Here is a 27895-nt window from a genome sequence, read left to right on the forward strand (position 1 = left end):
GATCCCAGTGGCTGATGGACTTTGTCGCAGTCGGGGGCCTTTGCCATCCCAGTCAATGACCAGGTACTCATTTATACTTCTGAGTCGAGAGAGGCAATTGTGTATGAGTTTTCTTGCACAAGGAAAGGATGCCATAGCTCGCCATCACTGTGACTTGAACCTGCAACCCTGCTAGGTCCCGGATGTAATCACTCCATAAGATGACTCTCTAACCAACTGAGCTATTCCACACAAGCACACACACACACACACACACACACACACACACACACACACACACACACACACACACACTGTGGACACACACAGTGACAGACATACAGAAAGGCAGCTTAGTACATACGTAAATAACATGAACATGTCTGTAGAGGACTTCCGCAAGCAGCGCAGCACTCTCGTCTACGACCCCGACTTCACCCCAGAGAAACGCCTCGAATATCTAACAACCGGAAAGGCCAAGCAATGGATGGGATACTTCGAGAAACTCGCACCATCGGCAGACAACAAACCAAACGACAACTCACACGCATACTTCGTAGGCGACCACATCACATGGATCGACATCCTCATATTCGATCTACTAGACGACCACGTCGCTCTCTCTCAAATGGACGGACTAGAAAAAGTGAACATCCTGGCCGACTTTCCGAGACTCCGTGCGTTTCACTCTGGATTCTCCCGACGTCCAAACATTGCTGCCTACCTTCATAGCGACAGACGCCTACCCTACACGATTCCGTACTCGGAGAAGCTCAAGAGCAAGGAGTAGGGTGGTGGTCACGTTTGCTGTTTGAATGTCTGGTTTGTTATACACTTTGCTATGTTTGTTGTTGAAAGTGTGCTAGACTACGAGTCTGTAGGTAATGTATCTGCCGGCTGTTTCGCTCGAACGAATGATTTTGACGACCTGGAGAACAGAACGGTGTCTTGATTAGGTTGTGTGAGATTGCGAATGGTGTATGTCTGTCTGTCTGTCTGTCTGTTGTTTTGTCTATCTTTCTGTCTGTTGTCTGTCTGTCTATCGTCGGTCTGTCTTTCTGTCTGTTTGTCTTTCTGTGTGTCTGTCTGTCTGTCTATCTGTGTGTCTGTCTGTCTGTCTGTCTTTCTGTGTGTCTGTCTATCTGTCTGTCTGTTGTCTGTCTGGCTATCTTTCTGTCTGTCTGTCTGTCTGTTGTCAGTCTGTCTTTCTGTGTGTTTGTCTGTCTGACTGTCTATCTTTCTGTCTGTTGTCTGTCTGTCATCTGTCTGTCTGTCTGTCTAATTGTCTGTCTGTCTGTTGTCTGTCTATCTTTCTGTCTGTTGTCTGTCTGTCTATCTTTCTGTCTGTTGTCAGTGTATCTTTCTGTCTGTTGTCTTGTCTGTTGTCTGTCTGTCTGTTGTCTGTCTATCTTTCTGTCTGTTGTCTGTCTGTCTGTCTGTCTGTCTGTTGTGTGTCTGTCTGTCTGTCTGTCTGTTGTGTGTCTGTCTATCTGTCTGTTGTCTTGTCTATTGTCTGTCTGTCTGTCTGCTGTCTATCTGTCTGTTGTCTGTCTATCTTTCTGTCTGTTGTCAGTCTATCTTTCTGTCTGTTGTCTTGTCTGTTGTCTGTCTGTCTGTTTGTCTGTCTGTCCATCTGTCCGTTTGTCTGTATGTCTGTCTCTGTTGTTTATCCATTTGAGTATCCCATTCAGCCTCGATACATTACAACTCTACCTGTCCACGTTTCAATCCAAAGTATCTCGCTACGGGATCATTCTGTTGTATGCGAGGCAGCTGGTGCTCCTTCAGCTTGCTGTACACAGCCACAACATCACATCTCCTATCACACCACACACTCACACGAGCCACATACTATCTCGCCAAAAGTTCTTGTTTTTCATCCTCCGTCATGAGCACATGTTGAGGCACAAGCTATACAGTGAAACAGATAATACATTTAACATACAACTGTTGAGTTCTCTAGTGGTCTTGCCTCGTGTTCTGTGATGTTGATCAACAGCTCTGTTTCGAGGAAATATTCGAGCATGTATTTGGGTGCCATGTCTACTAGTGCCTAGCAACAGAAGAATCAATAGTGGAACAAGGCAATAATAATTATTATGTACACACACCGTGGGCGCGCGAGAGAGAGGGATGGGGAGGGAGGGAGAGAGAGAGAGAGAGAGAGAGAGAGAGAGAGAGAGAGGGAGAGGGAGGGAGAGGGAGGGAGGGAGAGAGAGGGAGAGAGAGAGAGAAAGACGGGGAGGGGATACAGGAGGGAGAGAGAGACGGGGAGGGGATACAGGAGGGAGAGAGAGACGGGGAGGGGATACAGGAGGGAGAGAGAGACGGGGAGGGGATACAGGAGGGAGAGAGAGACGGGAGGGGATAGAGAGAGAGAGAGGTAGGGGTCAGACGAGGGAGGGAGAGAGAGAGAGACGCATGCACGCACACACACACACACACACACACACACACACACACACACACACACACACACACAAAATAATAGCAACGCAATATAATATCATACTTCGATGCCATGTGTACCTGTTTAGCTGACGGGCTCATTCCCTGCTGAACTATGATTATTGCTCGTGATATGTTCTCTTCCTGCATGCGCTGGCAGTATCTGCACAACACAGAGTATTACGTATCATAGCAGTTATTGTTCTTGTTATAAACGATCCACTACAGGCAAGAGTAAATGTACTAGTTACAAGTTCCCCCAAATGTCCCACTACCCCTCAGGCAAAGTACGTCTGTCTGTCTGTCTGTCTTCATTTAGTTCAATACATTTTAAGCACAATAATTTACAACACTAAATATACACTAATCCTTGTCTCTGTCTCAAACTTTAAAAGGCTAAACCACCTATGCCATTTACATCAAATGCAAAGAGTCTTAATTAACTACCATAAACTACAACTAAACTGTATGTAATTAACTAACTAGTGCACGCTACATTGTACATCCAAATCTTCACCCATGACCCCATCTCCCCGACCTCCTGTTATCCTCTTCAATTTTTCTAGTATTACTTTTCTAGTATTACTCCAGCATTAGCTTTCTGCACAATTATAGCTATACGTTTCCTCCAGTAGCAGACAAAAGCAGAATGGTTTTTCTTCCCTTCACAGTCCCAGGACGCATGAGTATTCAAATATCTTTCTGCTTCTTGCCCCCATCTCCCAAAATGTTCAAAGACTAACGGGGTGAGTGTTGGGCTAGTAGTACCTGCACCGGACAGGGCTAGCTTAGCATATTTCTTCCTCTTTCACTCCTCCCTTGCTGTCTGTCTGTCTGTCCATCTATCCGTCTGTCTCTGTCTGTCTGTCCATCTATCCGTCTGTCTCTGTCTGTCTGTCCATCTATCCGTCTGTCTGTCTGTGCACCCGCCTGTAGTTCCCAAATGGTTGATATCTCACTGTTTAATTGTCTTTATTCCAACTTTTGGCTCTTCAGGAAAGAAAACAAACATCTGATCTGCAACGTACAATACACAACCAATTACTCAAAACACCAACTAATAAATTACAACACTACCACACCTGTTGGGTCATCATTATGAGCTACAAGAATAGACAAATCGTTTCTGGCCGGTCTTCTCTCACTGTGACATCACCAAACGAGATAAACATCCCGCAGAGACAACAACAATAACATCCACATTTTCAGTGTGCATGTCAACTGATTTTTTTGCTGTCGTATGTCTCAGTGATTTAACAAATTTGCAACCTCATGATTACAGACTGAGCAGCTCTACAAGTACACAAACTCCCTTTATCCGGGAATGTCCGTCTACCGGACACCTAATCCTGTCACGTGTTTCTAGCATGGGTCACGTGACCTATAGAGGGAGTCACTCTGGCAAACATTGATCACTACTTTTTCTCCCAAATTTAGTTATAGTGACTGTTTCCAGTGACATAGGTAGCGTGAACGTGTAGTCTATGTATAACATTTCGCAGTGCATACTTAGAAATATGGATCAAAAAGGGTAAGACAAAGAGTACAATAGATAACGTTTGCTTTGAGAACATTGGAGTGTTCCAAGTACCGGACAATTCCAAGTTATAGATAGTGCCCGGTCCCAAACTGCCTGGATAAGAGGAGTTTGAGTGTACAAGCATTCACAGCTTCTGTCTGTCTGTCTGTATGTATGTATGTCTATTTGTCTGTCTGTCTGCCTGTCTGTCTCTCTGTCTGTCTGTGTGCCTCTGTCTGTCTGTCTGTCTGTGTGCCTCTGTCTGTCTGTCTGTCTGTGTGCCTCTGTCTGTCTGTCTGTCTGTCTGTCTGGTCTGTCTGTCTTATTTCACTATTGAACACAAAAAGCAAAATTTTACAAGAACACCATAGATAAAACTGCTAAGCTAAATGTCCATCTACTGTCTGTCTGTCTGTCTGTCTGTCTGTCTGTCTGTCTGTCAATCACATTTATTCCCTAACAGCAAACATTACTAAAGATGTCTGTCACTCTGTCTGTCCATCCGTCTGTCTGACAACTTCCACTCTTCCGTTCATCTCATATCTTCTCCTGCCACAACACCACACCTCGGTCTGTCACCGAATTGACCCTTGAACTGATCAAGAGTCTGATCCAACTCATCCTGAGTGACCAAATATCCTCGGTCGTGACATAACTGACCAAACCAAGACGCCAAACGTCAAATCCCAACCACAACATAACCAATCTGGCATACCACCTGCATCACAGTCTTCCTGATCCTCCAGAACTTGTACGTCTCGGCTTCATCGTCCATGATGACAAACCTAATTCGAATAGATATTAACCGAGAAATGACGTCATGAAATTGTTTATATTAACAAGCAATGACGTTGCGTTGGCGCATCTACACGGTCTGGTAATCGAGGTGTTTCGGTCATTCGTTTGTTGCTTGATTTCTGTAGGAGATGGTTCTCAGTGGGCAAGATCCTCGTCGTGCTGATAAAGTAACTCGATATAAGCCTCCTAAAGAGAAGGCGGCCGGGGAGGACCCCATACCGGAGTACATGAATTTGCTGGCCATGCTGTTCAGTATCTGTGGTCTCATGATGAAAGTGAGGACGTGGGCTATAATGGTCGTGATTTCTAGTGTTTTGAAGTCAAGTTGTCTGCTTTCTGGTTGACTTTCTTTTGACTGTTTGTGTGCATCGCATGTGTCTGTAAGTCCATTGGGTTTTTGTAGGTTTATGTGTTTGTCAGTAAGTGTGTGTGTGTGTGTGTGTGTGTGTGTGTGTGTGTGTGTGTGTGTGTGTGTGTGCATTTTGTGCATAGCTCAACTGTTAAAAGTTGCATTTGGTGTATGGAAACATGCAGGACCTTCAGATCGCAGGTTCCATTCTGTGATGAACGAGGAACTCACACACAATTGCATCCTTTGATTCAGAAGTATAAATAAGTACTTGGTCTTTGACTGCATGGGAATGGAAAGATGGCTGGCTTGGTAAAATGACATCCTGCAGCAGACGTGGACAACGTGGACTTGCGGTCCAGTCCCAGAGCTGCGCCCAAGTTAGTGCACATGAATGCCTCTGTCCAAGGCACCAAGTGGATGATCACTTTTTCAGAATGGGATTTTGACATTTGCAACTGATCCAGAAGTTTTTGAAAGCACAAAATAACTTTACAATTACGAAAACCATTTCCATTGCATTTTCAGATGTAAGACGCGAACATGAAACAGAGAATGAGTTGTGAAAGGCGCAAGTACGGTCTGGTTGACAAGGATAGACAACCTCGTTGTGATTTTCCCTCATGTCCACAAGCTTCAATAGCCATCCTGACAGCAATGTCGTGATTTGATACGTTTAGTGTGTAAGGTTTGTCGTGTTTTCCACGCAAAAGATCACGCTAGGTACCAAAATCCCGTTCGAACGAATTCGTCTAAATGGGATTTCGACATTTACGATTGATCCAGAGCTGTTTCAAAGTAGGGAATCACTTGCTTCCATTGTAAAAGGTAGTGTCATTGTAATTTCGGCATCAACAGACGTAAGACGTAAACATGAAATCGTCGAATCTACCTGTCGATATGCGCGAGTACGGTCTGGTTGACACGGCTGACAAACTTTGATTTGCTTTTCTGACTCCCAAAGCTCTTTAGGTTGTTTCAGACAATTTTTAGCTTAGTAGATGACGCCTAACGTCGAAATTTTGCCAAGGTGAATTCGTCTTGGGTTTTCCGCGATTGAGCGGAAACGTGGGACACCCAGATTAGTGCAAAGAAAATCGTAGTCATTTGTGAAAATGATTATAGACTTTGCAGATTGTGTAAAAGTGAGTGAAATGTGTATCTATTCCATTCAGAAGTTCAACGTCTCAGCTGAAGACGAAAACATCAAAATCCCATTGGGACGAAAGATTCTTCCCAGTCCCATTCGAACGAAAAAATTCCAGTAAAAAGATGAACACAGCCCAGCTTAACAGCTGGGGGCATGACCTCTGAGAGACAGCTCCTGACATTTAGGATTTTTAGGTGTGTGTGTGTGTGTGTGTGTGTGTGTGTGTGTGTGTGTGTGCGCACGTGTGTGGTGTTTGTGTGTGTGTGTGTGTGTGTGTGTGTGTGTGTGTGTGTGTGTGTGTGTGTGTGTGTGTGTGGTATGTTTTGAGGCTGTTAATTGCAAACATCATGAATTCAGATGAAGTGGGCCGCTTGGGCAGCTGTCTACTGCTCTTTCATCAGCTATGCAAATTCTAGGGGCATGGACGATGCAAAACAGCTTTTCAGCAGTTTCATGTACACAAATCTTTTTATTCAAGTACCAGCAAAAACCTTGATTGTATCAATTTGTTTGTGTAGGCTGGCGGCGTCGGCTGTCATCATGTCATACTTACAAAATCCAGGACCAATGCAGATGCCATGGTAGCTCGGTCATGTTCACACACATTTCTGTAATATTATATGATTTACAGTTGAGTAATGTAGATATACAGTTTTATGATTTGTGAACTACTTTGACTTGTATTAGTTACACTACTTGGCAATGCCATGGATCATAACGCAACCTTCACGTTGTGGATAATGCCCATGCTTGAGACTCAATGTCGTGTACTTTGACTAGCCGACTGTGAGTTAAAGCGATACCATCCTCCATGTCTAGCTCACTCGGTCGTGGAGCCACTCTGGTGCTCAGTCTTCTTGTGGGTGTGAATGAGCCCGTTTTCTTTTTCTTGTTCCTACACCTACAAGACGATATGATGACATATAGAGAAATTCAAAACAACAAATAGAATGGGACTGACTTAAAATAGATAAGGATTATTATCAATATCAGAATGATTATGCCACCACCTGCCCCTCCAGCTACTGGACCAATTGGAAGACTACCGCTGTCGCCTCCAGTTGTTGTTTCTGTAGTTGGTGGCTCTGAGACTGTAAATTCTCGCTGCCCAAGTACTTGTGCTAGTTGAAGTTCTGATTCCTTTTGGCTGAGCAGAGAGAGAAGGTTTGATGCCTCGATGACGCCTGCTGTAAGTGAATTATCTGATAGCGGTGTGCCCTCAGGAATATGAAGAGCAAGTTTAATGATGAAGTCACCACTGGAGCCAGCCTCTGTCTCAATGATGACATTTTGTGATGTGAATTTAAAGTCAGCCCTGCATGAGACAAAATAGTAATTGCTAAATGCTTGGTGATGCAAACAGACAGACAGACAGACATTTTGAATAGTTTTGGTTGTAATAGCATTCATTTTTGAAAATATATGAAACAGACAGCCAGACAGACATAGAGCCTAAGAGGGGTACAGTGGTGTAAAGCACCAACAGTCACGTCTTCCACCGCAGTTGTATACGTGAAGAAGGCCTATGTGGCTGAACATGACAAATATTCCATCTTGGTGTCAGATTTTGCAGAGTAGCTACTTTGTCTAACTTCCCACAGACAGGCAGACAGACAGCTGTTACTCTAGTTTCACTTGTATTAACCTTGACGTATAAAAATATATGGAAATTTGACAGACGAATTGACAGAGATCGACAGATGGACAGACAGACAGGTGAGTGGATGAAGTGGATAGATATGCAGTTACAGAATCACCAAACAACAAGTACAGAAAGAAGTAGAAATCTGCCACATAGAATGAAGACCAACTGAGTGTATGATTCAGTGTTCTAGCCAGGATTTTTGCCAACCGTCAATATGACTTCATTAAATATAATGACATCATCAAATGTTTGATGTTAACATATTTGGTAATGACATCATAAAATTACTTTATCTGTTCTCTAGCTGTATTAGAATCAAATGCAACGTAACAGACAGACAGTCAGATAATACAGTAGATTATTACAATGACCAGTTGACTTAAAACCGGAATTATGAGCTGACCTAAAAGAGCAAAGATGTACAGTACAAAACATGAGATTGAAGATACACAGTAATTAGTAGAACACCTGCTGCAACCACACTCACTCATAGCACTTCTTGTGTGAAAGGTCAACAGGAATTCACCTCAAACACCAACAAGGAGACCATGCACTCCCTAGGATTACCAGATGACACGAGAATATGTATTGTTCTGTAGCAACTTTGGGACCATCAAGACCACTAATATTTTTAGATTCGTGATCCCACACTATGTTTGGTAAGGCTTTCCAATTCTGTCCCAACCGTCAATAAATGCTGTATTCCCCACTCCAAACGTCCCTTCCCTCTCCCAACCTTCATTTTGACAGTACTGACGGTACTGGTGAGAACACTGCTATTGTCACAGTGCAGAGTTGAGCATTCACTAATGTAAACAAGAAAGGGGCTGTACTACGCAAATCAAATGATAATAATAATCTTTGCTTGTTAATTAACCTGAGGCTACTTCATAGAAATTATACAGGAAATAAATTGTGTCCGTTAAAGTTTTATTGTGTGTGTGTGTGTGTGTGTGTGTGTGTGTGTGTGTGTGTGTGTGTGTGTGTGTGTGTGTGTGCATGCTTGCATATTTAATCAAGAAAGGTGGGATGAAAGATTAGTCATTAGAAGCGAGAGAAACACATAATTACGTATTTGCCATTGTGTACGTACGGCAATGACTTCAAGCCACAGCTTTCTGGTGTTGTAGTGCACAGCTCGGTTGCCAATTCGGCAACGGTCTCCGTGAATTTCTCTTCAATCTTTTTCCACTAAACAACAACATTACTTCAATGTCTTAAAACCTGGCATTTTGGTCTGTTGACAATTGCTTGCCTCTTCATTTGTTAGTCCTTGCACTATCACTGCAGCCTGATTTTGCTCAACTTCACCCGGTTCTGGAGTTTCTGGTGCAACATTGATGGGCGATGTTGGCGACATCTGTGTTGCAATAACCGAAGGTGATGGTGACAGCTGGATGGATTGAAATGGCACTAGAGAATGTGGCAGTATTGGTGACAACTGTGTTGCAAAACTTGAAGGTGACTGTGACAGTTGGATGGATTGGGATGGCAATAGAGAGTGTGACAGTGTCGGTGACAACTGTGTTGCAAGAACCGTAGGCAACGGTGGTGGCTGGATGGACTGTGACGGAGCTACTGGTCGAATTGGTGTAGGCAATGGAGAATGTGAAAACGTAATCACTGGTGCAGTCAGAGTGGCTCCAGTCTGAGTGGGTGCAGTCTGATTGGGTCCAGTCTGAGTGGGTGCAGCCAGTTTGGGTCCAGCCTGAGTGGGTACAATCTGAGTAGTCTCAGTCTGATTGGGTGCAATTTGAGCTGGTGCTGTTTGAGTGGGGAACACAGTTGACACAAGTGTGTGAGGGGTGGAAAAAAGGAGGTCATATGAGGGCATAACAGTGACCGGTGTAGACATCGAAGGTGGTGCTGGTGCTGTTTGAGTGGGGAACACAGTTGATACAAGTGTGTGAGGGGTTGAAAAAAAGAGGTCATATGAGGGCATAACAGTGACCGGTGTAGACATCGAAGGTGGTGCTGGTGCTGTTTGAGTGGGGAACACAGTTGATACAAGTGTGTGAGGGGTGGAAAAAAAGAGGTCATATGAGGCCATAACAGTGACCAGTGTAGACATCGAAGGTGGTGCTGGTGCTGTTTGAGTGGGGAACACAGTTGATACAAGTGTCTGAGGGGTGGAAAAAAAGAGGCCATATGAGGGCATAACAGTGACCGGTGTAGACATCGAAGGTGGTGCTGGAGCTGTTTGAGTTGGGAACACAGTTGATACTAGTGTGTGAGGGGTGGAAAAGAGGTCATATGAGGGCATAACAGTGACCGGTGTAGACATTGAAGGTTGTGAATAGCTGGACGACATGGTTGATGTCAATGTGCGAGGTGTGTAGAACAACGTGTCAAACGAAGGCGTATCAAGTTGCAGTATTTTTGTCATTATCGTTACTGATGCTGTTTCTTGTACAAATGCAGTCACCGAAAGTAGATACATTGACGTGCTGAAGAGGTCTGGAATATTGCTCGAAGTAGGAGTCAGTATGAACTGAGTTGTTTGAGATGTATAAACTTGTGGTCTCGTGTTATTTCTTATGTACTCCTCTATCTCATCACACGAAATGTTTGGCATCATCCCACTACCTGAAGATCCTGATCCCATCACAGATGCGCTGCTACTCAGTGCAACTGACGTCGTGTTTTGATTATTGAAGAACAATCCGGTCTCGGATATGTTGCAGCGCTGGAGATCGGCCAGAGTTACTAGGTCCTGGAGATCTGAAAGGGAACACAAATATGAGTAACACACAGGTAGCACATCAACTACACTGGCAGTGTATTGGTGTGTTGTGTGTTGAGTGGTGTGGTAGTGTACTGCAATTTAGCTTTGAGACTTCTTGCATGACAACCTTGCTAATGCAGTAGTTTATAACCATCTCCTTCTCATGCTCTTTTCGCCTCTGGTTAGCTGCAAAAGTCAGAGGCAGTGGTGCATTGGAAGATGGAGGCACAGCTTTGCATTATATTATTGGTTGTCACTTTGATGGACACCCTATACACTGCCAGTGTTTGGTCCCTTCCCTTGGATCATTATTAGAATTTCTGTTGCTAGGAAACAGGAGAGCAAAGACCACTGTTATGCACGTAGATTTGTTGGTGGTGACCTTCTTTGGCAGGATGCTCAAATTTTGTGGGAAATGATCATCTGCCCAATCCCCTTCTATTTCTCTGGAACAGGTTCTTGCGCCATCATTTGGAAAGGTTTTGTCCACATACGTTTTGAAAGCTGTAGCAGCTGTACCAAGCATGACAAAACGTCCCTCCCCCAAGTTTTGCGCACTGGTACCAAACGGAACAGTTCCGGAACTTGCCATCCAGTTCTAGAACCAGTCGTCCAGGTCTACGTACAACTTGTCCTTCAGCTCTAGAACTGGCCAGTGGTTCCAAATCTGTACGAGCCTACGTACACAAAAGGCATCATGCAATGGGCAAGCAGTCCCATGCAAACACTCGCTGATATAGCTCATTTTTACAAGTCGGTTTACATTGATTGATGTCAACTGGCAGTGTGGCCTTCAGTCTTTGCCTGGCGACACCTCTGTCTCATGATCTAAGGTCATTTTCTAAATATATCTCTACATACCAACTGTCCCCTCTTTACTTAAGAAACCCTCTATTCGCCTTACACCCAAGTCTTGTGCTATGACATACTGCGGAGCTGCTGCAGAAAGCGGTAACATAACGCGGGAATTTCTCTAGGAACAGTGCAGAGCAAGTGCCCACCGGACGCGAAAGCGAAACCCACGCATAGACATACACCACTCGACTTACAGATACATGGCAGAGTAACCTCAGAATGAACACGTTACAAAATAGGGAAACGACGAGATAAAAAACAGCAACAACTAAGAGAGTCCCTCGAATACAAGACCATCAACCAAACCAGTACACGAAAACCTACACACCAAATCAGCTACTATCTTAGACATTGTAAACGAAGCGTTAGTTAGCGCGCTGTTAACGTAATGAACACACTATACGGAATGGCCGAGCAGCGGCAAGGCTGAACGCCAATCGAAAGGTCGAATTTCGTGCTAACGTCACGCGCTACATGCACCGTACGCCACACCCCAAACTGGTCAACAAATGATGCATTGCACGCGGTAAGAAAAAATGCGACTACTAGCATGCATGTGTTCAGGTCGCAACTGCTTGCATCTGCTATAGTGTAAACATTCAAGGCGTGACTCTGCGGATTCAACAGGAAAATGCGAATGTCGGAGGACAAACGCCCTTAATTGTTTGAAAGCGCGAGCGTACACTTGCGGCTTTCGTGCTGCGCCATGCGTCATTAATGTCCGAATTAACGCGCATGCAATACATGCTTTGCTGACCTTGATTGTAGACTTGCTTCCAGCTGCATAGGAAGAGAGTAAGTAGTAGGACGGGGCGTGAGACGCCCATCTGGTCGTGTGTCTGTTTGGTCTAGTGCAGGAGAGCGAGTCGATGGTCGCTGGGAATTGCTGCAGTGATGGTCACGCCTCTTGGTAAACCCCGTGGCAACACCAAACAAATTGGGCCAGCTGTGTAGGCTGTGCCGAGCCGTTAGCGTTGTATCTCGGGATACGCCCCTTTGTATTTCATTAATTAACTAACTGCGCATGCGTGTTGTTTGCGGTACTGCCCCAGCCTGCGCTAGTCTTGTCCGGTGCCCGTATAACAATTCCAGTCTCGCGCCTGGAATTGTCATACGGGCACCAGACAAGACTATCGCGAGAGAGGTGGTTTGCATTACAGTGGCACAGTCACACATAAATTAATTTCAATAATTAAAACTACATAATGATGGCAAGGATTGTACGCGTAAATGCCATCATTCAATAGCACGTATTTTGCTTCGCTGACTGAGTCAGGCTCGAGCCACTTGACGCCAACACCTACAGTGGGCGGGATACGATGACCTCACTATTTAACCCCCTCTTCCCTCAGAAATCACGACCTATATATACATGTCTTGGATTCCTCTTGGAATAACTAATGCCTACCTCACGTGTCTGCCTACCTCACGTGTCTCCCCTCCCAGACAAAAAAGAATAGCATATGCGCTTGCAATCCGGTATGTATGACTACAGATACTACTAAAAAAGATTAAATCTCCTCCTTGGAAGTATGTGTATCAGCCTCGAAGCCGTTTATCTAGATAATTAGATAGTAGCGACAGTTGTAATTACAATGCGAAAATGAGCGCATTCTATTGCAATTTTTATACACACTTCTACTTTTATTTTGTGTCAAGAACGGCTTTACTCGCGCCGTCTGGTGCCGATTCCAAAAACCTAATTGCTATATACGGGTTATTGCACTAGACGGCCCAGTGTGATGTTGGGACCGGTAGAGCAGAGCAGAGCAAACGCCGATCGATTTGTATTATACAGTAAACGTTCGAATGGCCTTAATAAATAAATAACTAAATAAATACATAAATAATAGAAAACAGTAGAAAATAGAAATATTAGATAAACTAGATAATAAAGGCAAAAGATCGTACACCTTGTTAATGTCATCATGCGAGACGATCCCAAAAATAAATAAAATAACAAGTTATAACAAACTAAAAACCGCAAGTTTGATGTGTCTGCGCTCCACACGCTCCTACACTCATTGCAAGGTCCCGTATAACCATCTCACAATACCGACACGTAGCACACGCGCATCCGCCCACTTCGTTGAATGGACGAAGACGCTGTAACGTTTCCCAACGTTCTCCTCAGCCTTCTCGACAGCCAGACAGCGCTGACGTCAGTACACAACGTCGCCGTGACAATCCAATGCCACAGGGCCGAATACAGCGTCCAATTGAAGGCATTCGACGGTAAGCTGTCTACGCCGTCATTTTCGCGTGCGTAATAGTGCAGTAGAAGCTTTGTTACAGGCTCTTCGACGGTAGTATTGGACGAGTCGGTGACGGCGGATACCGAGCGGTGCCGTGGCGTGCGGTGTTTGCATGTGCTGACGTTTTCGAGCTGCACAGTCTCGTTAAAGTTCGCTGAAACGAACGGTGAGAAGACACCTATTGTGATTCACAATCTTGTGTCTAAATTTGTGCGTCTTGTGTGTATATTTGGGGTGAAGAGTAGGGAGGTTAACGCGCGTTAGAGATTGTGGTTGTGTGACGCAAGCTTGGTTTTAGTCGGTATTTAGTGAATGACGTACTGACACTGTGTGCGTGTGCGTGCGTGTGTGTGTGTGTGTGTGTGTGTGTGTGTGTCTGTCTGTCTGTCTGTCTGTCTGTCTGTCTGTCTGTCTGTGTATTTGTGTATTTGTGTGTGTGTGTGTGTGTGTGTGTGTGTGTGTGTGTGTGTGTGTGTGTGTGTGTGTGTGTGTATGTGTGTGTGTGTGTGTGTGTGTCTGGCTGTCCGTCTCTGTATTTGTGTGTGTGTGTGTGTGTGTGTGTGTGTGTGTGTGTGTGTGTGTGTGTGTGTGTGTGTGTGTGTGTCTGCAGACCCTGAAATAAGGATTTCAAATTAATTGGCCACTTGGTCAGAGTTGTAGCCGCCATTTTGAAAAATGGGTAATTAATTACATAACCCTTCTGAGTCGGATGCATGTCATGACTCATAAGTGTTCATGTGATATGTTGTGTCTCCTAAGCTGGATATGTTTACGCTGAACAGTGTTAGCTAGATTCGAATATGCCTACATTTGAAGCCTAATTTTGCGAATGCCCTGTAATGTGTATGTACTAACGGTAGTCTGTCATGGTCATTTTGTGGACAGTCTCACTGGCTGTACAGTGCAGTGAATAACATTTAGGCAATGACACTATCTTCATGGGGTTGGGGACAGGCCTCTTTAATTAAAACTCTATCCACCTAATTTAAAGGGGAACTCCAACGGAAATACAACCTGATCTCAGATTGTAGGTTTTATCGTGAAACTTCGTGCTACGCTACTTTCAGGCTAACAGTCGCTTTGGTAGCGGAGAAAACGTGGGTTATGTATGGAGCATGCACCAAACTGACCCGTCACTGGTGCTAAGCTCCACACACACCAGATGAATTGCCTGCGTTGCTCAGTTATCTTGCCAGTAATCTACACGAAAACTAAACGGAAATGATAACTATAGACAGTCTTCTCTCCAGTACCATCTGTACCGTCATTTTGACAGTTGGGACAAGAAAGGGACGTTTGGGGAGGGGGAAACAGCAATTATTGATGGTTGGGAACAAAATTGAACAGGCTACCACACGTAGTGTGGGATGTCTTCCTTCAAGATCCATTGTGGATTTAAAGCCATTATGTACTTCATGGTCTTGATGGTCCCGACATTCCTATAGAACAATCTCATAACATCAGGTGTGTAGCGTTTTCACACTAGGTTAGGTTAAGTACCAGATGTCTGAAACACAATACTTAATTGTTGTGGTCTCTTTGTTGTTGCAGCAGGTGTTCTACTAGAGCTCTTTGTGCTTGGAAGTGACTAATGATGCAGCTGTATGTGTTTACCACACTGATAGCGTTTTCACACTAGTAGGGTTAGGTTAACTACTGGATGTCTGAAACACAATACTTAATTGGATTGGGGTTAGCTAACCTGCATTCTCACTTGTCTCGAGAACCTAGACTTATCGCATGCGTGAAAAACAGCGGGACAATTGGAAGAGCATGGAGCTCTGACTGTCTGTGGACAGAGGCTGCAGGTACTTTCTATGGCGGTAATTAACAGCAGTGGGTATCGGCACACAAACGCAAGAACATTGTTTTTGTCATTCTGAAGTTCTTCCACTCCCCGTCATTCCAAACCAAACGCGCTTGATCCCACCACCTGCAGCTACGGAGCTTCATCCACTCTGTTCTTCCTCGGTGTTCTTGTTCGGTTTTTATAAGCAAGAGCTGACAAAGTGTACTGCAAATATTTGCATACATACGCCTTCGTTAGCCTTGCAATCCAGGCTCTTCCGCGCAATCACTAAGCTAAACGCACGTGAATCACACGAAGAGGAGGAGCTTTTACCAGAATTGCTCTTCTCACCACCAGAATTGCTCTTCTCGCGCTGAAGCAATTCCGGTAAAAGCTCCTCCTCCTCGTGTGATTCACGTGTGTTTAGCTCAGCGACTGCACGGAAGAGCCTGGCTTGCGAGGCTATGCCTTCGTTACCCTAACTATAGAACATCTGGGAACTTGCGGTTTCGAACGATACCAAGATTGTCATTGTCCGCCCTATTACGCAAATTATTACAGATTTTCGAAGCGAACAGTTAATAGGTACACACCTTTGCAGATCTCTTTACAGCATAACCAATCAACTGGATGTATCGATTTGCTAAATCATTATGGTTATAAAAACATAGTGATCCTCTCCCACAAAGCATGCAGAGCTTGTTGTATGGATTTTACACACGCAACTTACTCTTGTAAAGCTCAGCTCACAATCCCAGTTTTAAGTTAATTAAGTCAACTTGTCATTGTAATAATCTAGTGTATTATATGTCTATCTGCATTATGTTCAGCAAGGTTTATGTTCAGTGAGGTTTATTCCACAACTCCGGAGTGGCTATTATATTGAATAGTCTATAGTCTACCAATCATGCAGTAACTACATGATTATACATGCATAAGACTCTGCGTAGTACAAGTAGGGAAAGGTAAAGTAAAATATGATGTTATCACCAAATATGTCAACATTAAACATTTGTTGACGTCATTATATTTGATGACATCACATTGACGTTTGGCAAAATATCCTGGCTAGAACATTGATAGAGGGATCTTGTGTTTTAAGGCCTTAAGTGCTCTCTGCAACGAAAGTAGGATGCTAGATGTCGTTTCCTCCCAGCAGACTTGGCCCTCTCCTCTCACAGAAGATGAGGCTAATGCAATAAAACACAACGGCAATTAGCATTAGCCTTCGTTCTATCAATCTACGAAGAGAAACATTCAGAGGGTTCAAGTAGGAGGTTCTCTTGGAGAGATCTAAGTAAGCAGACATGTCTTTTTCAAACAGCAGCTGGGCAGAGTGTAGTCTCTTGCACAGCCTTTCTTAGCGGGCACGCGAGGAGTGGACAGGGGCGGTGCTCGCACGCGAAAGAGGGTCTGTTCAAAACTGGCAGATAATTGGGAACGGAAAAGGAGTGACTAACCCCTGATGTCGTCTCTTTGGCACGCATGGCACGTGCCTGCCTTGGGTGATCGCTAGCTATTATGTCACTCGACATGCTGTGAAGCTGAGATGTCATACGTTTGCATGCACTTTGTTCCATATGGCCGTAGTAGTTCATTAGAAGGGGATAGGAACTGAGGAGATCAAAAAGTAACAGTCATTCCCTCATACAAGGGTAAGATCCTGAGATTCAGATGGCAAGCTAGCGCGGAATGCGTCAAATAGTCAAGGTGACGTACGTTGTATTGGTGCAGAGATTCCTAGTGCATCATGTAAGTGTCGCTTTGTGATTCATAACTGCTGTGTCTGGTGAGTCTAGTTGTCTAGTCTAGAGGGTCACCTCATCGTCATCACGTAACTTTTAGCCTGTGAGTCATAACTGCGCTAGCCGTAAAACTTCCTGGGTCTTGGGTGATCTGGGTCTACGGACTGATAGAGTAGGGTCAACTCTTACCACCAAAATACATGTACAATGTACGTCACTTTGATTTGAACGCGCGTACGGCATTCGCATACCGCGCTAGTTTGCCATCTGAATCTCAGGCTCTGACCCCTGTATGAGGGAATAGCTGTTACTTTTTGATCTCCTCAGTGTCTGTCCCTTCTAGTGAACTACATGATGTGCTAGGTATACACTCTACGAAACAATGCACATGCAAACGTATGATGTTTCAGCTTCACAGCGTGTCGAGTGACATAATAGCTAGCGATCACCTGAGGCAAGCGCATGCTATGCGTGCTAAAGAGACGATGTCAGGCGTTAGTCACTCTTTTTCTGTTTCCAATTGTCTGCTGGATTTGAACAGACCCTCGTTTGCGTGCAGGCACCGTCCCGTCTCTGCTCCTTGCACGCGCGTTAAGAGGAGCTGTGCAAGAGACTAGGCGAAGTGTTACAGGTGCAGGATGGCTTTGATTGAGCCTTAGACTTTACCCGAGCGTAGTGATGTAGACGGTGTAGCTAGTACTGTAGTACGTAAGTTGTGTAACCCTGCACAGTGTGTAGACTCGTGACCATGGCAATATACCACTCCTTTGTCATTCCCAGATACTCAATCCTCTAGCGCGGCTCACGAGGCATCTAGAAGCCATGCTGATCACCAAAACTGAGCACACCAGACTGCTACCTAAATTTGACGTGGACTTAGGACTAGAGAACAACAAGAAGAGAATGTCTATTTTTTCATTGACATACTTGAACCTTGTGCGTGTTTCTCATCGTAGATCAATAAAGTGAAGGCTGACGCTAATTACTGTTGAGTTTTATTGTGCTAGCTTCATCTTCTGTGAGAGGAGAGGGTCAAGTCTGTTTGGGAGAAAACGGCCTCTAGCATCCTACTTTAGTTATTAAAATAGATCCCTCTATAGTTATTATATTCCTGTTTAGTTTTCGTGTAGTTTGTTGGCAAGATAACTGAGCTAGGTAGGCAATTCATTCCACGTAGGTGGAGGTTAGCGCCAATGACGTATGAGCCTGACGCATGCTCCCTACCTAATTTGCGTTTTCCCCAGTACCAAAGCGACTGTTTGCCTGAAAGTAGCGCTGCACAAAGTTTCACAATGAAGCCTACATTTTGAGATCAAGTATATCCGCTGGAGTTCCCCTTTAATTACAACATGGCAGAAAATGATTGGGAATCTATATTCCTAAGTGTAATTAACCTATTCAGAAACAACAGCTATCCTGGGATGTGCAACTGTATTCAGTACAGACCTGATTTCTGGCATGGGGTGATGTTGGGGTGACGCTAGGCATGTTGCATGCAATCCCAGATGCCACATGCTGGAGTATGTCCATAATCTGGTTGTGGCTAGACGCTCATTCTGAAAAATCTTCAATATGGATGTCTCATCATCTTTTAGGCTCTGGCCTTGTTGAGAACTTGCAAACTGCATGCAATCTTTATGTTTATCTAAATTACTATACCATATCTAATACCACAATATCCTTATTATGATGCCTCTACTAAGTAGTTGAGTGGCCATGCTCTGTAAAAAAGGATCTGCCAACTGCTAAGTACACAACACAAGAATGATAAGGACCCAGGATAAATAGCATACCTGTTGCAACCACAGGTTCATTAGCATGTTCTGATCAACTCCAAAAGACAGTACATGTGCCTCTGGCCACTACATGGTGAAAATTCTGTTGAGTGTCTTGTTTTACTATTAGGTGTGACTGAATTACAGAGTAGAACGTGCATTTAGGGTGTCAGCGTTGTGAAAGAGCACCCTCACTGTGCTGGTTTTTGCTGTGGGTAACTATCATCAATTTTATCATGTCAAGTGGCTGTGCAATTTTCTCATTGGTCGGTCAAAGGCGTCATTTGGTCGTCCATTGGCCGATGGCCGGCCGTTATTTCATGCTGTGTGTCTGTCTGTCTGTCTCCGTTTGTTCATCTGTTTGTGTGTGTGTGTGTGTGTGTGTGTGTGTGTGTGTGTGTGTGTGTGTGTGTGTCTGTCTGTCTGTCTGTCTGTCTGTCTGTCTGTCTGTCTGTCCAATACATATATTTGAAACATGAATCTAGCAACATACAATATGTAACTACGAGTCAAATTATACAGAATCACCTAGAGACTACAGATATCAACTACTGAACCAACTGAGAACTAAAAAGTACATTTTCTAACTACTAAGAACCCAAAGAGGGTCCAGTTATTACACACACTAATTATTGGAGATGAAAGCGGCTTGTTTTTGCGTGGACTCTGCTACCCAAGGATGACATCTTGTGTTGGATTACTCTAGCATTGCATTACTGCAATTGAATGCTGAACCTTTTCCGCCAGTGATCCATAAATTGTCTGTCTGTCTGTCTGTTTGTTTGTCCGTGTATTTGTGTGTGTCTCTCTCTCTGTCTGTCTATCTGTGTTTGTCTGTCTGTATATTTGTGTGTCTGTCTGTATATTTGTGTGTCTGTCTGTCTGTCTGTCAGTGTGTGTGTGTGTGTGTGTGTGTGTGTGTGTGTGTGTGTGTGTGTGTGTGTGTGTGTGTTCACGTGCGCGCAGGCACGTGTGTGTGTCTGTGATCATACTGGAAAGTCAAAGCAAGCGGTTTGGTACGAAGCGTCCAAGTCGTGCAACATCAAAACACGTGACGCCACCTTTAAATTACTCATCACATCAACCTATTATTCATCACTTTTTTTCCTGTAAACTAAATTCTACATTAAATTTTATGGTGACAACGCCCCCCACATCTGATGACGTTGACAAGCCTTTTGTATCATCAAAATGTGGTATGCTATTTCTGCTTTGGTTTGAGCATGACATTATGATATTATTCACTGCAGCGTTTATTCCAGTGAAAGAATAGGCAGTGAGGATGGAATAATCAATGGGATACACGTCTGTCAGTGTGATGTAGCAGTGTTATTGACGATTGTCGTGTTTGTAGCATGGAATGCATTTGATCGGTTGTTGACTTCGTGTTGTCAATGTGTTCGTTCATCCGTGTTTACTCTTCGCACTGAAGATACGTCTGCCAAGCAGTACTTCCAGGCAAGCGATCTCATGCTCGACATTCTAACAACTCGATTTCTGATTCTCTTGTTTGTTTGCAGTTTTATGGATATCTTGCCCAGCAACAGAATATGATGCTGGTAAAACACATTCTCGTTGTCTGCACATATATTTGCTTCGTATTCTTTGTGTTGTGTGTTGGGCTTTGGCACGGAGTCAGGCACTCTACATTGTACTTCAGGGCTGTAGGAACAAAATTTATTTAAATTGGTCCGGCCTAACGTGCGTTAAAGGGGAGTGGACTAACGTGCATTAAAGGGAGTGGACTAATATGCGTTAGACAGTGGCCATGAAATGCCCAGTGTCACATGATGAGCATTATCACCACTGATGGACATTTCCAGATAGGGTTGGAGAGAGAGAGAGAGAGAGAGAGAGAGAGAGAGAGAGAGAGAGAGATTGTGATTCCTGGATGTGTATCGAAAGTCCGAAGCTAGAGCGCTCTCTCCAACTCCCCCCCCCCCCCCCCGTTTAGGTATTTAACGAAATCATTAATCTTAGATGTGAGCGTCAAACTTTCTTTGTATGCAAGTATTACCAGTAATAACCAATATTATATACCACTTATTTAATCATCTATACATATACGATGAAACATTGGCGGGAATTAATTTGGCAGTTTGCTAAGAAATTGACAAACAAAGCATATCGGCGGATTTTATGTTGGCGGTTGGACATTGTTGTTGATAACTGATATACAGTACCGGCAATAAGTAAGCTGACAGCGATACGATACGATACGATACGATACGATACGATACGATAGGATACGATACGATACGATACGATACGATACGATACGATACGATACGATACGATACGATACGATACGATACGATACGATACCATAGGATAGGATATCATACGATACGATAAAAGATACCATGTAGGATAGGATAAGATAAAAGATGATACCATACAATTAAGATAAGATACCATCCATAGGATATACGATACGCAATATGATATATGATACAATTAAGATAAGATACCAGATGGTATGATATATGATACGCAATACGATATACGATACGCTATGATACGCAATACGATACGATACGCAATACGATACGATACGCAATAGGATACGATACGATAGGATACGATACGATACGATACGATACGATAGGATACGATACGATACGATAGGATACGATACGATACGATACGATACGATACCATAGGATAGGATATCATACGATACGATAAAAGATACCATGTAGGATAGGATAAGATAAAAGATGATACCATACAATTAAGATAAGATACCATCCATAGGATATACGATACGCAATATGATATATGATACAATTAAGATAAGATACCAGATGGTACGATATATGATACGCAATACGATATACGATACGCTATGATACGCAATACGATACGATACGCAATACGATACGATACGCAATAGGATACGATACGATACGATACGATACGATACGATACGCATACGATAAAAATGTTAGGTTACTTATTGCCGGTACTGTATGTCTTACTATAAGTGGTCTTGATGTGGTTTTGATTGACAGCTGTGTTTGTGGCTCACGATTCCCTAGCTTACTGCATGGTCTTCAAGCAACTGCATAGGCACAACAGACGGCAAGCAAAGATTACCTACCATCTTGCTGATCCACATGCCTGATAACGTCAACATATCCTGGAGACCAAATTGATGGTGGAGTTTATATTGGTGGTCGCTGAAAAATCCACTAATTCGTCACAATAAATTCCCTGCCAGTATTTTATCGTATGCAGTACCTCAAAACTGGAAGTCAATTGCATTGTGCTTCTGGCGATCTGAAACCTTCTCATACCGACCGTACTGGGTTCTACGGCCTTGTACTTGCATTGTAGTTGTGTACTGTATTTCTGCAAATAGTGAGTGTTCCTTGCACGATTAGTGCCCCACTGGGATAGTATTCAAACTCAGTTATATGCATACATGTCTATCACTGTGTACGGTTGAGATGAAATGAGCACTCAGATAGAACCACAGAGTGACGATGAAGATTCAACATATGCAACGGACCAAGAATACGACTCAAGTGAAAGCGAAAGTAGCCAGGGGGTGACAGTAAGATTAGATTAGGTATTGTAGTGTGATGGTATACAAACGAACAATACAACAGTCTTTGTGCTTGCAAAATAATAATGGCCCATGCTCAAATTGTGCCTCTGTGTTTCACAGCTATGAAAAATAGTACCCCATGGGGCAGTATTTGTGGAATGCAGTACAATAGGACATTGTGCAATGTCTGTTGTAGTATGCGGCACAGAGGATACATAGTGACAGCAATTAATTTGAATGCATACTAAAGCTTTGTGTTCATACAGTCAACCCTCATTATTTCGACATCCTCACCTTCTAATAAGGATTGCTTGCATGTGATCGGTTGTACATGGATTGTTTGTATGGATGGTGTTGATGATCCGATGTGTTGTCGGACGTGACAGTACAGAGTGCAGCCTACGTGGTCGAAATTACGAGGGCTGACTGTATACATGAGCGTGTGTGTACATGTATTGTACTACAGGATTTTGTCCGAACTGCGACATACCAGAAGGCTTTCCTTCAGAATAGTGCTGACTTCAGAGATAAGGTTAGTTTCTTGTACTGTGTAATTGTTTTATTAGCATGTATTGAGATGATGATGATGTTGGTGTTTTTGTTTGTGTCACTGTCTGCCTGTTTGTCTTTCTGTCTGTCAGTTTTGTCTGGTGTCTGTCCAGATGTCTCCATCTATCTTGTCATCTGCCCATCTCTCCATCTGTTGTCTCTCATCTGTTCATGTGTCTGTCTGTTGTATTTCTGTCTGTCTGTTGTATTTCTGTCTGTCTGTCTGTCTGTCTGTCCATCATCTGTCTGTCTGTTGTCTGCCCATCATCTGTCTGTCTGTTGTCTGCCTTTGTCCATCTGTCTGTTTGTCAGTCGTCTGTCCATCTGTTTGTTGTCTGTCGTCTGTTCATCTGTCTGTTTGTCCATTGTCTGTCCATCTGTTTGTCTGTTGTCTGCCATTTGTTTATCTGTCTGTCTATTGTCTGTCCATCGTCTGTCCGTTGTCTTTTCATCTGTTTGTCCATTGTCTGTTCATCTGTTGTCTGTCTCTGTCCATCTGTTTGTCTGTCATTAAATCTGACTAATTTCAAGCAACAATAACCTATTCTATTCTGTTCAGGTTGTAATAGATGTTGGCGCAGGATCAGGTAAATCTCAAAGTACACCATGTAATGATTCATCATCACCTTACTTGTTATCACGAATCAGGAATTCTTTCCTTTTTTGCCATCCAAGCCGGTGCTCGTCGTGTCTACGCTATCGAAGCCAGTTCTATTGTAAAACAATGTCAAGTATGTGCAGTGTCTGTCCACGTTGTCATGCACTCTACACTGTCTGACCATCTGCCAGGTACTGGTCAAGGGAAATAACTTAAGTGACAAGATAATTGTCATGGCTGGGAAAGTGGAAGAAGTGTGATTTTAGATCTTTGTTGGTGTCGTATGTGTGTGTGTGTGTGTGATGTTGGTGTGTGCAGGTAATGTTGCCCGAGCAAGCAGACATTTTGATATCCGAGCCAATGGGTTATATGCTAGTAAATGAACGGATGTTGGAGACGTTCATGTATGCAAAGAAATGGCTGAAGCCGGGGGGTAGGTGTGTATGTGTGTGTGTGTGTGTGTGTGTGTGTGTGTGTGTGTGTGTGTGTGTGTGTGTGTTTGGTGCTGTAGCTCAATTGGTTAGAATGCATTTGGAGAATGAAAACATTCGGGATCTTGCAAGGTTGCAAATTCAAGTCACACTGATGGCGAGCTATGGCATACTTTCCTTAAGCAAGAAACTTACACACAATTGCTTCTCTTGACTCGGGAGTGTAAATGAGTACATGGTCATTGACTGAGGTGGACATGCCCGCTGGCTTGGCAAAATGCAAGTAACATCATGCAGCAGACGGGTACTTGTGGGCCTTGGTGTCCAGTCCCAGGGCTACGCCATAGTGCTCCTGGATGACTCCGGCCAAGCTCCAGGTGGATTATAGCGCTGGCCTTAAACCTCCAAGTAGCGCACGAAGGCCGTGTCTCTAGAGGCAGGGAGAGCTATCTTTGCAACTGACCTTAAGGTCGACGTCGAATGACGTGGAGGGCTTGACATTTGTCAATTGTTTGTCCATTTGTGTGTTTGTTTGTGTGTGTGTGTGTGTGTGTGTGTGTGTGTGTGTGTGTGTGTGTGTGTGTGTGTGTGTGTGTGTGTGTGTGTGTGTGTGTGTGTGTGTGTGTGTGTGTTGGATATGACATGGCGGCACTCAGAGTACGTTGTGCTGTTACTATTCGTCTTCAGTCGGTCTGCTCTAACTCTAACCACCCATTGGATGCCCAGATACGATCAGTGAGAAGCTAGGCACACGTAAGGGGCACTACAGAAGGGGACCAGTCTTGATTGTGTCCGGGATGTTGGTTTGATGGCGTCACTCACATCAAACCTCTTCTGTACAACCACAGAGGACTTGCATCCCTCTCAGTTGCTATCTCATTTTGCACATAGAACATCGGTGATGGTTCGGAGATCCAAGCAATAATTTTCGATTGATATTGGTGGTGTGTGATATTGAGCGTGGATGGCTGAGTTGTTTTGCGATGGCTGATGAAAACAGGAGCATGGATGGCTGATGTAGACGAGAGCATAGATGGCTGATGAGAACGGGAGCGTAGTTGGCTGATAAAGATGAGAAGATGGATGGATAGTGAAGGCGAGAGTGTGGATGACTGACAAGGGTGGCAGCGTGGCAGGAGAAGAGACAGGAGGGAACTATAGTTTATTATGGACGTTACATTTATTGCTTTTGAACTTAGGATTTTTACCTTTGGTCCCCAGTATATGGGGGTGGCTTGGTCACTGATGCAGCAGCTCCCCATGTGGGGCAGTGTGACCAGATGCAGCTGTATACAGTAGTGTGTGTGTGTGTGTGTGTGTGTGTGTGTGTGTGTGTGTGTGTGTGTGTGTGTGTGTGTGTGTGTGTGTGTGTGTGTGTGTGTGTGTGCATTGTCAAATACAACATAATTATTTCTCAATTTCTTTGAAGGTCATATGTTTCCAACAGAGGGCGTTTTATATGCTGCTCCATTCACTGACGACACTCTATACATGGAGCAATATTCAAAGGCTTATTTCTGGTTGATTACGTTTTTCAAGGTTTTTCCTTTTTCAAGACGTGGTGTGACTGTATCCTGTGTGTAGGTCTCAAACATGTTTTCATGGTGTTAACTTGTCTTCATTAAGTCAAAGTGCAGTCGAAGAATACTTTAGGCAGCCAATTGTGGTATGACAGTTTAGTTATTTGTTTGTTAGTGTGTTGACAGATGTGTAGTCTGAGCATGTGACTGTAGGACAGTAGCATTGTGTATGAAAATGCTACATTAAAAGACACACGCACACACACACACACACACACACACACACACACACACACACACAGATAAACAAACGAACGGACAGACAGACAATACATATAGGCAAGGATACAATTGATGTGCTCGAATGCTCTGTTCAGTTTCACTCACGATTGTCACTGTAGGATACATTTGATTATCGTATATTAATGGCCCAACCCATCAAACACAAGATAAGCTTTCTGAAAGACAAAGAATCGAGCCTCGAAGAGTGAGCAAGCAAGCATTACAATCACATCACTTTCATCTATACCTCGTTTCTCTCTCTCTCTGTCTCTCTCTCTCTCTTTAGCATTACAGTTCCCTTTACGTTTCAAGTCATCTGCGGTGGCGTGGTGCATGGCCTGGCCTTCTGGTTCGACGTCGCATTCATCGGCTCAGCGTAAGCAAGTGATCACTCGTGCATAGAAATCTTCTTGTTCTAACATCAGCTGTTGCATGCAGAACGACCGTTTGGCTCTCGACGGCTCCGAACGAGCCACTCACTCACTGGTACCAAGTCCGGTGCCTCATACCCGCACCTCTCTTCATCGCTGGTGGCCAGACTCTTTCAGGAAACATTCACCTGATCTCGAACAGAAGGTATAGTGTGTGTATGTGTGTTGACATTCATGGTGTGTCCGGTAATCATCGAGTTTGTAGGCAGAGTTATGAAGTGCATGTTGATATTGGTGTGGACGGGGCGGCGTCGCGGGTATCGAACACTCTGGACTTGAAGAATCCGTTTTTTCGATACAGCGGACAGCCAGTGCAGCCACCGCCCGGTTCTCACTTGCAGTCGCCGACTGAAGCATTCTGGAATAACGTCTCGTCGGTGATGTCAATGAGTAGCAGCACAGCTGAACAGGTGACGTCGGTCCTGCAGGCCATGCCGGCGACTCAAACGGTCCCCATTCCCGTTCCCGTTCCCGAACCGTCGTATAGTCTTAACTATAGTGTGAATAGCATCATGGCAGGAACTGCCATGGGTTCATCAGCGGTGACATCATCGATGTCGGCGTCTCAGCCCGAGAACTCGCTTCTAGTGGACAGCAATGGAATCCTGTGGACTAAGCAAGGGCCTGCGGTGGCAGTGGCTGCTCCTAGTTTGCCTCACATGGGACAGGCTCATCATTCGTTAGTCAACGGTTCCGGATCGGGAATCATACAGTCTGCATTCACGCCGCAATTTGTGGAGGGTAAATCACGTCAAACTCCACCGCATCGGATGTCGCCTCAGCAGAAGTAGGAACATCGTCGGGGGAATGTCGATGAAGAAAAAGAGGATTCGGTACTTTGGGAGCCGTAGATGACACGATGCTTGTTTGGACTTCTAGGATGATCATGTAGTGTGCGTTGTCATTTGCCTTCTTGCAATGCGCAGTAGCCTGTCTGACTGACCGCGTCATTGTGTACGTCATAGCTGTGACATATGATGGTACCAAAACATGGCTGTACTCTTTGAGATTGTGGAGTCGTGCACGGTTGTTGTAAAACTGTGGCCAGTTGTACTGCTCAGGGTGATCGATGATTTGCGTTGGTGAGGCATTGAGTGAGTTAGCCACTGGAGCAAAGTGTCGTCTGCATGTGGTAGTATGAGGCCAGCAGCACAGTCGGTGGTTCTTGGTAGCCGATATACTTGTTACAGATGTGTTTTGTGAACGAATTGTTGTGCTTATGTGGATTCGTCGTGCAGTGTTGAAACGTTGAGATGTTGTACATAGGCTCATGGGTTGTGTTGGTGGTACAAATTGATTTTCAAGTAAATTGGATGCATGTGATGGGTTGCAGAAATCGTATCTTTACGAGGCAATAATTTAGTTGTTGCTTGATGTTCTGGTAAGTTTCTATTTATTAATGAATTTAATAGCTATATCAAGTAAGGTAAGGGCGCATTTTGACATTATAATTACACACCCACCTTCATGTACAAGTAGATGTGCACGTGTCCCAAAGT

At 44.1% G+C, this 27895-nt stretch overlaps 5 protein-coding genes across 5 annotated transcripts in view; 3 read left to right on the top strand and 2 right to left on the bottom strand.

The window, feature by feature from the left end:
* Positions 1–915, top strand: part of LOC134185454 (glutathione S-transferase-like) — a 3089-nt gene extending 2174 nt beyond the window's left edge. The window contains exon 4 of the mRNA XM_062653239.1: positions 369–915. Coding sequence (XP_062509223.1) covers positions 369–769 — 401 coding nt within the window. The 3' untranslated portion in view covers positions 770–915. The remainder of the gene's footprint in view (positions 1–368) is intronic.
* On the bottom strand, positions 777–4753 carry LOC134185455 (DNA-directed RNA polymerases I, II, and III subunit RPABC1). The gene is made up of 9 exons (XM_062653240.1): positions 4665–4753; positions 4513–4601; positions 3510–3571; positions 3387–3444; positions 2509–2590; positions 1952–2032; positions 1832–1890; positions 1693–1771; positions 777–907 (listed from the first exon to the last, which is right to left on the bottom strand). Exons 1-9 carry the CDS (start codon positions 4719–4721, stop codon positions 842–844), a joined length of 633 nt encoding a protein of 210 aa, XP_062509224.1. The 5' UTR covers positions 4722–4753; the 3' UTR covers positions 777–841.
* A 59-nt stretch (positions 4754–4812) lies between these two features.
* Positions 4813–6971, top strand: LOC134185456 (PAT complex subunit Asterix-like). Its single transcript, XM_062653242.1, has 3 exons — positions 4813–5019; positions 6601–6698; positions 6762–6971. The coding sequence occupies exons 1-3, from the start codon at positions 4873–4875 to the stop codon at positions 6826–6828; spliced, it is 312 nt and encodes a 103-aa protein (XP_062509226.1). The 5' UTR covers positions 4813–4872; the 3' UTR covers positions 6829–6971.
* Positions 6834–12400, bottom strand: LOC134185453 (mucin-2-like). Its single transcript, XM_062653238.1, has 5 exons — positions 12226–12400; positions 9144–10609; positions 8982–9079; positions 7205–7558; positions 6834–7144 (listed from the first exon to the last, which is right to left on the bottom strand). Exons 1-5 carry the CDS (start codon positions 12293–12295, stop codon positions 6970–6972), a joined length of 2163 nt encoding a protein of 720 aa, XP_062509222.1. The 5' UTR covers positions 12296–12400; the 3' UTR covers positions 6834–6969.
* A 1114-nt stretch (positions 12401–13514) lies between these two features.
* On the top strand, positions 13515–27456 carry LOC134185438 (histone-arginine methyltransferase CARMER-like). Its single transcript, XM_062653223.1, has 15 exons — positions 13515–13703; positions 13764–13889; positions 20387–20490; positions 20553–20591; positions 23052–23117; positions 23694–23721; positions 23783–23865; positions 23924–23986; positions 24051–24165; positions 25593–25683; positions 25748–25829; positions 26085–26170; positions 26252–26341; positions 26404–26541; positions 26602–27456. The coding sequence occupies exons 1-15, from the start codon at positions 13562–13564 to the stop codon at positions 27185–27187; spliced, it is 1839 nt and encodes a 612-aa protein (XP_062509207.1). The 5' UTR covers positions 13515–13561; the 3' UTR covers positions 27188–27456.
* The last annotated feature ends 439 nt before the right edge of the window (positions 27457–27895 follow it).

The sequence above is a fragment of the Corticium candelabrum genome, chromosome 10 (assembly GCF_963422355.1).
Source record: "Corticium candelabrum chromosome 10, ooCorCand1.1, whole genome shotgun sequence".
Taxonomy (NCBI): domain Eukaryota; kingdom Metazoa; phylum Porifera; class Homoscleromorpha; order Homosclerophorida; family Plakinidae; genus Corticium; species Corticium candelabrum.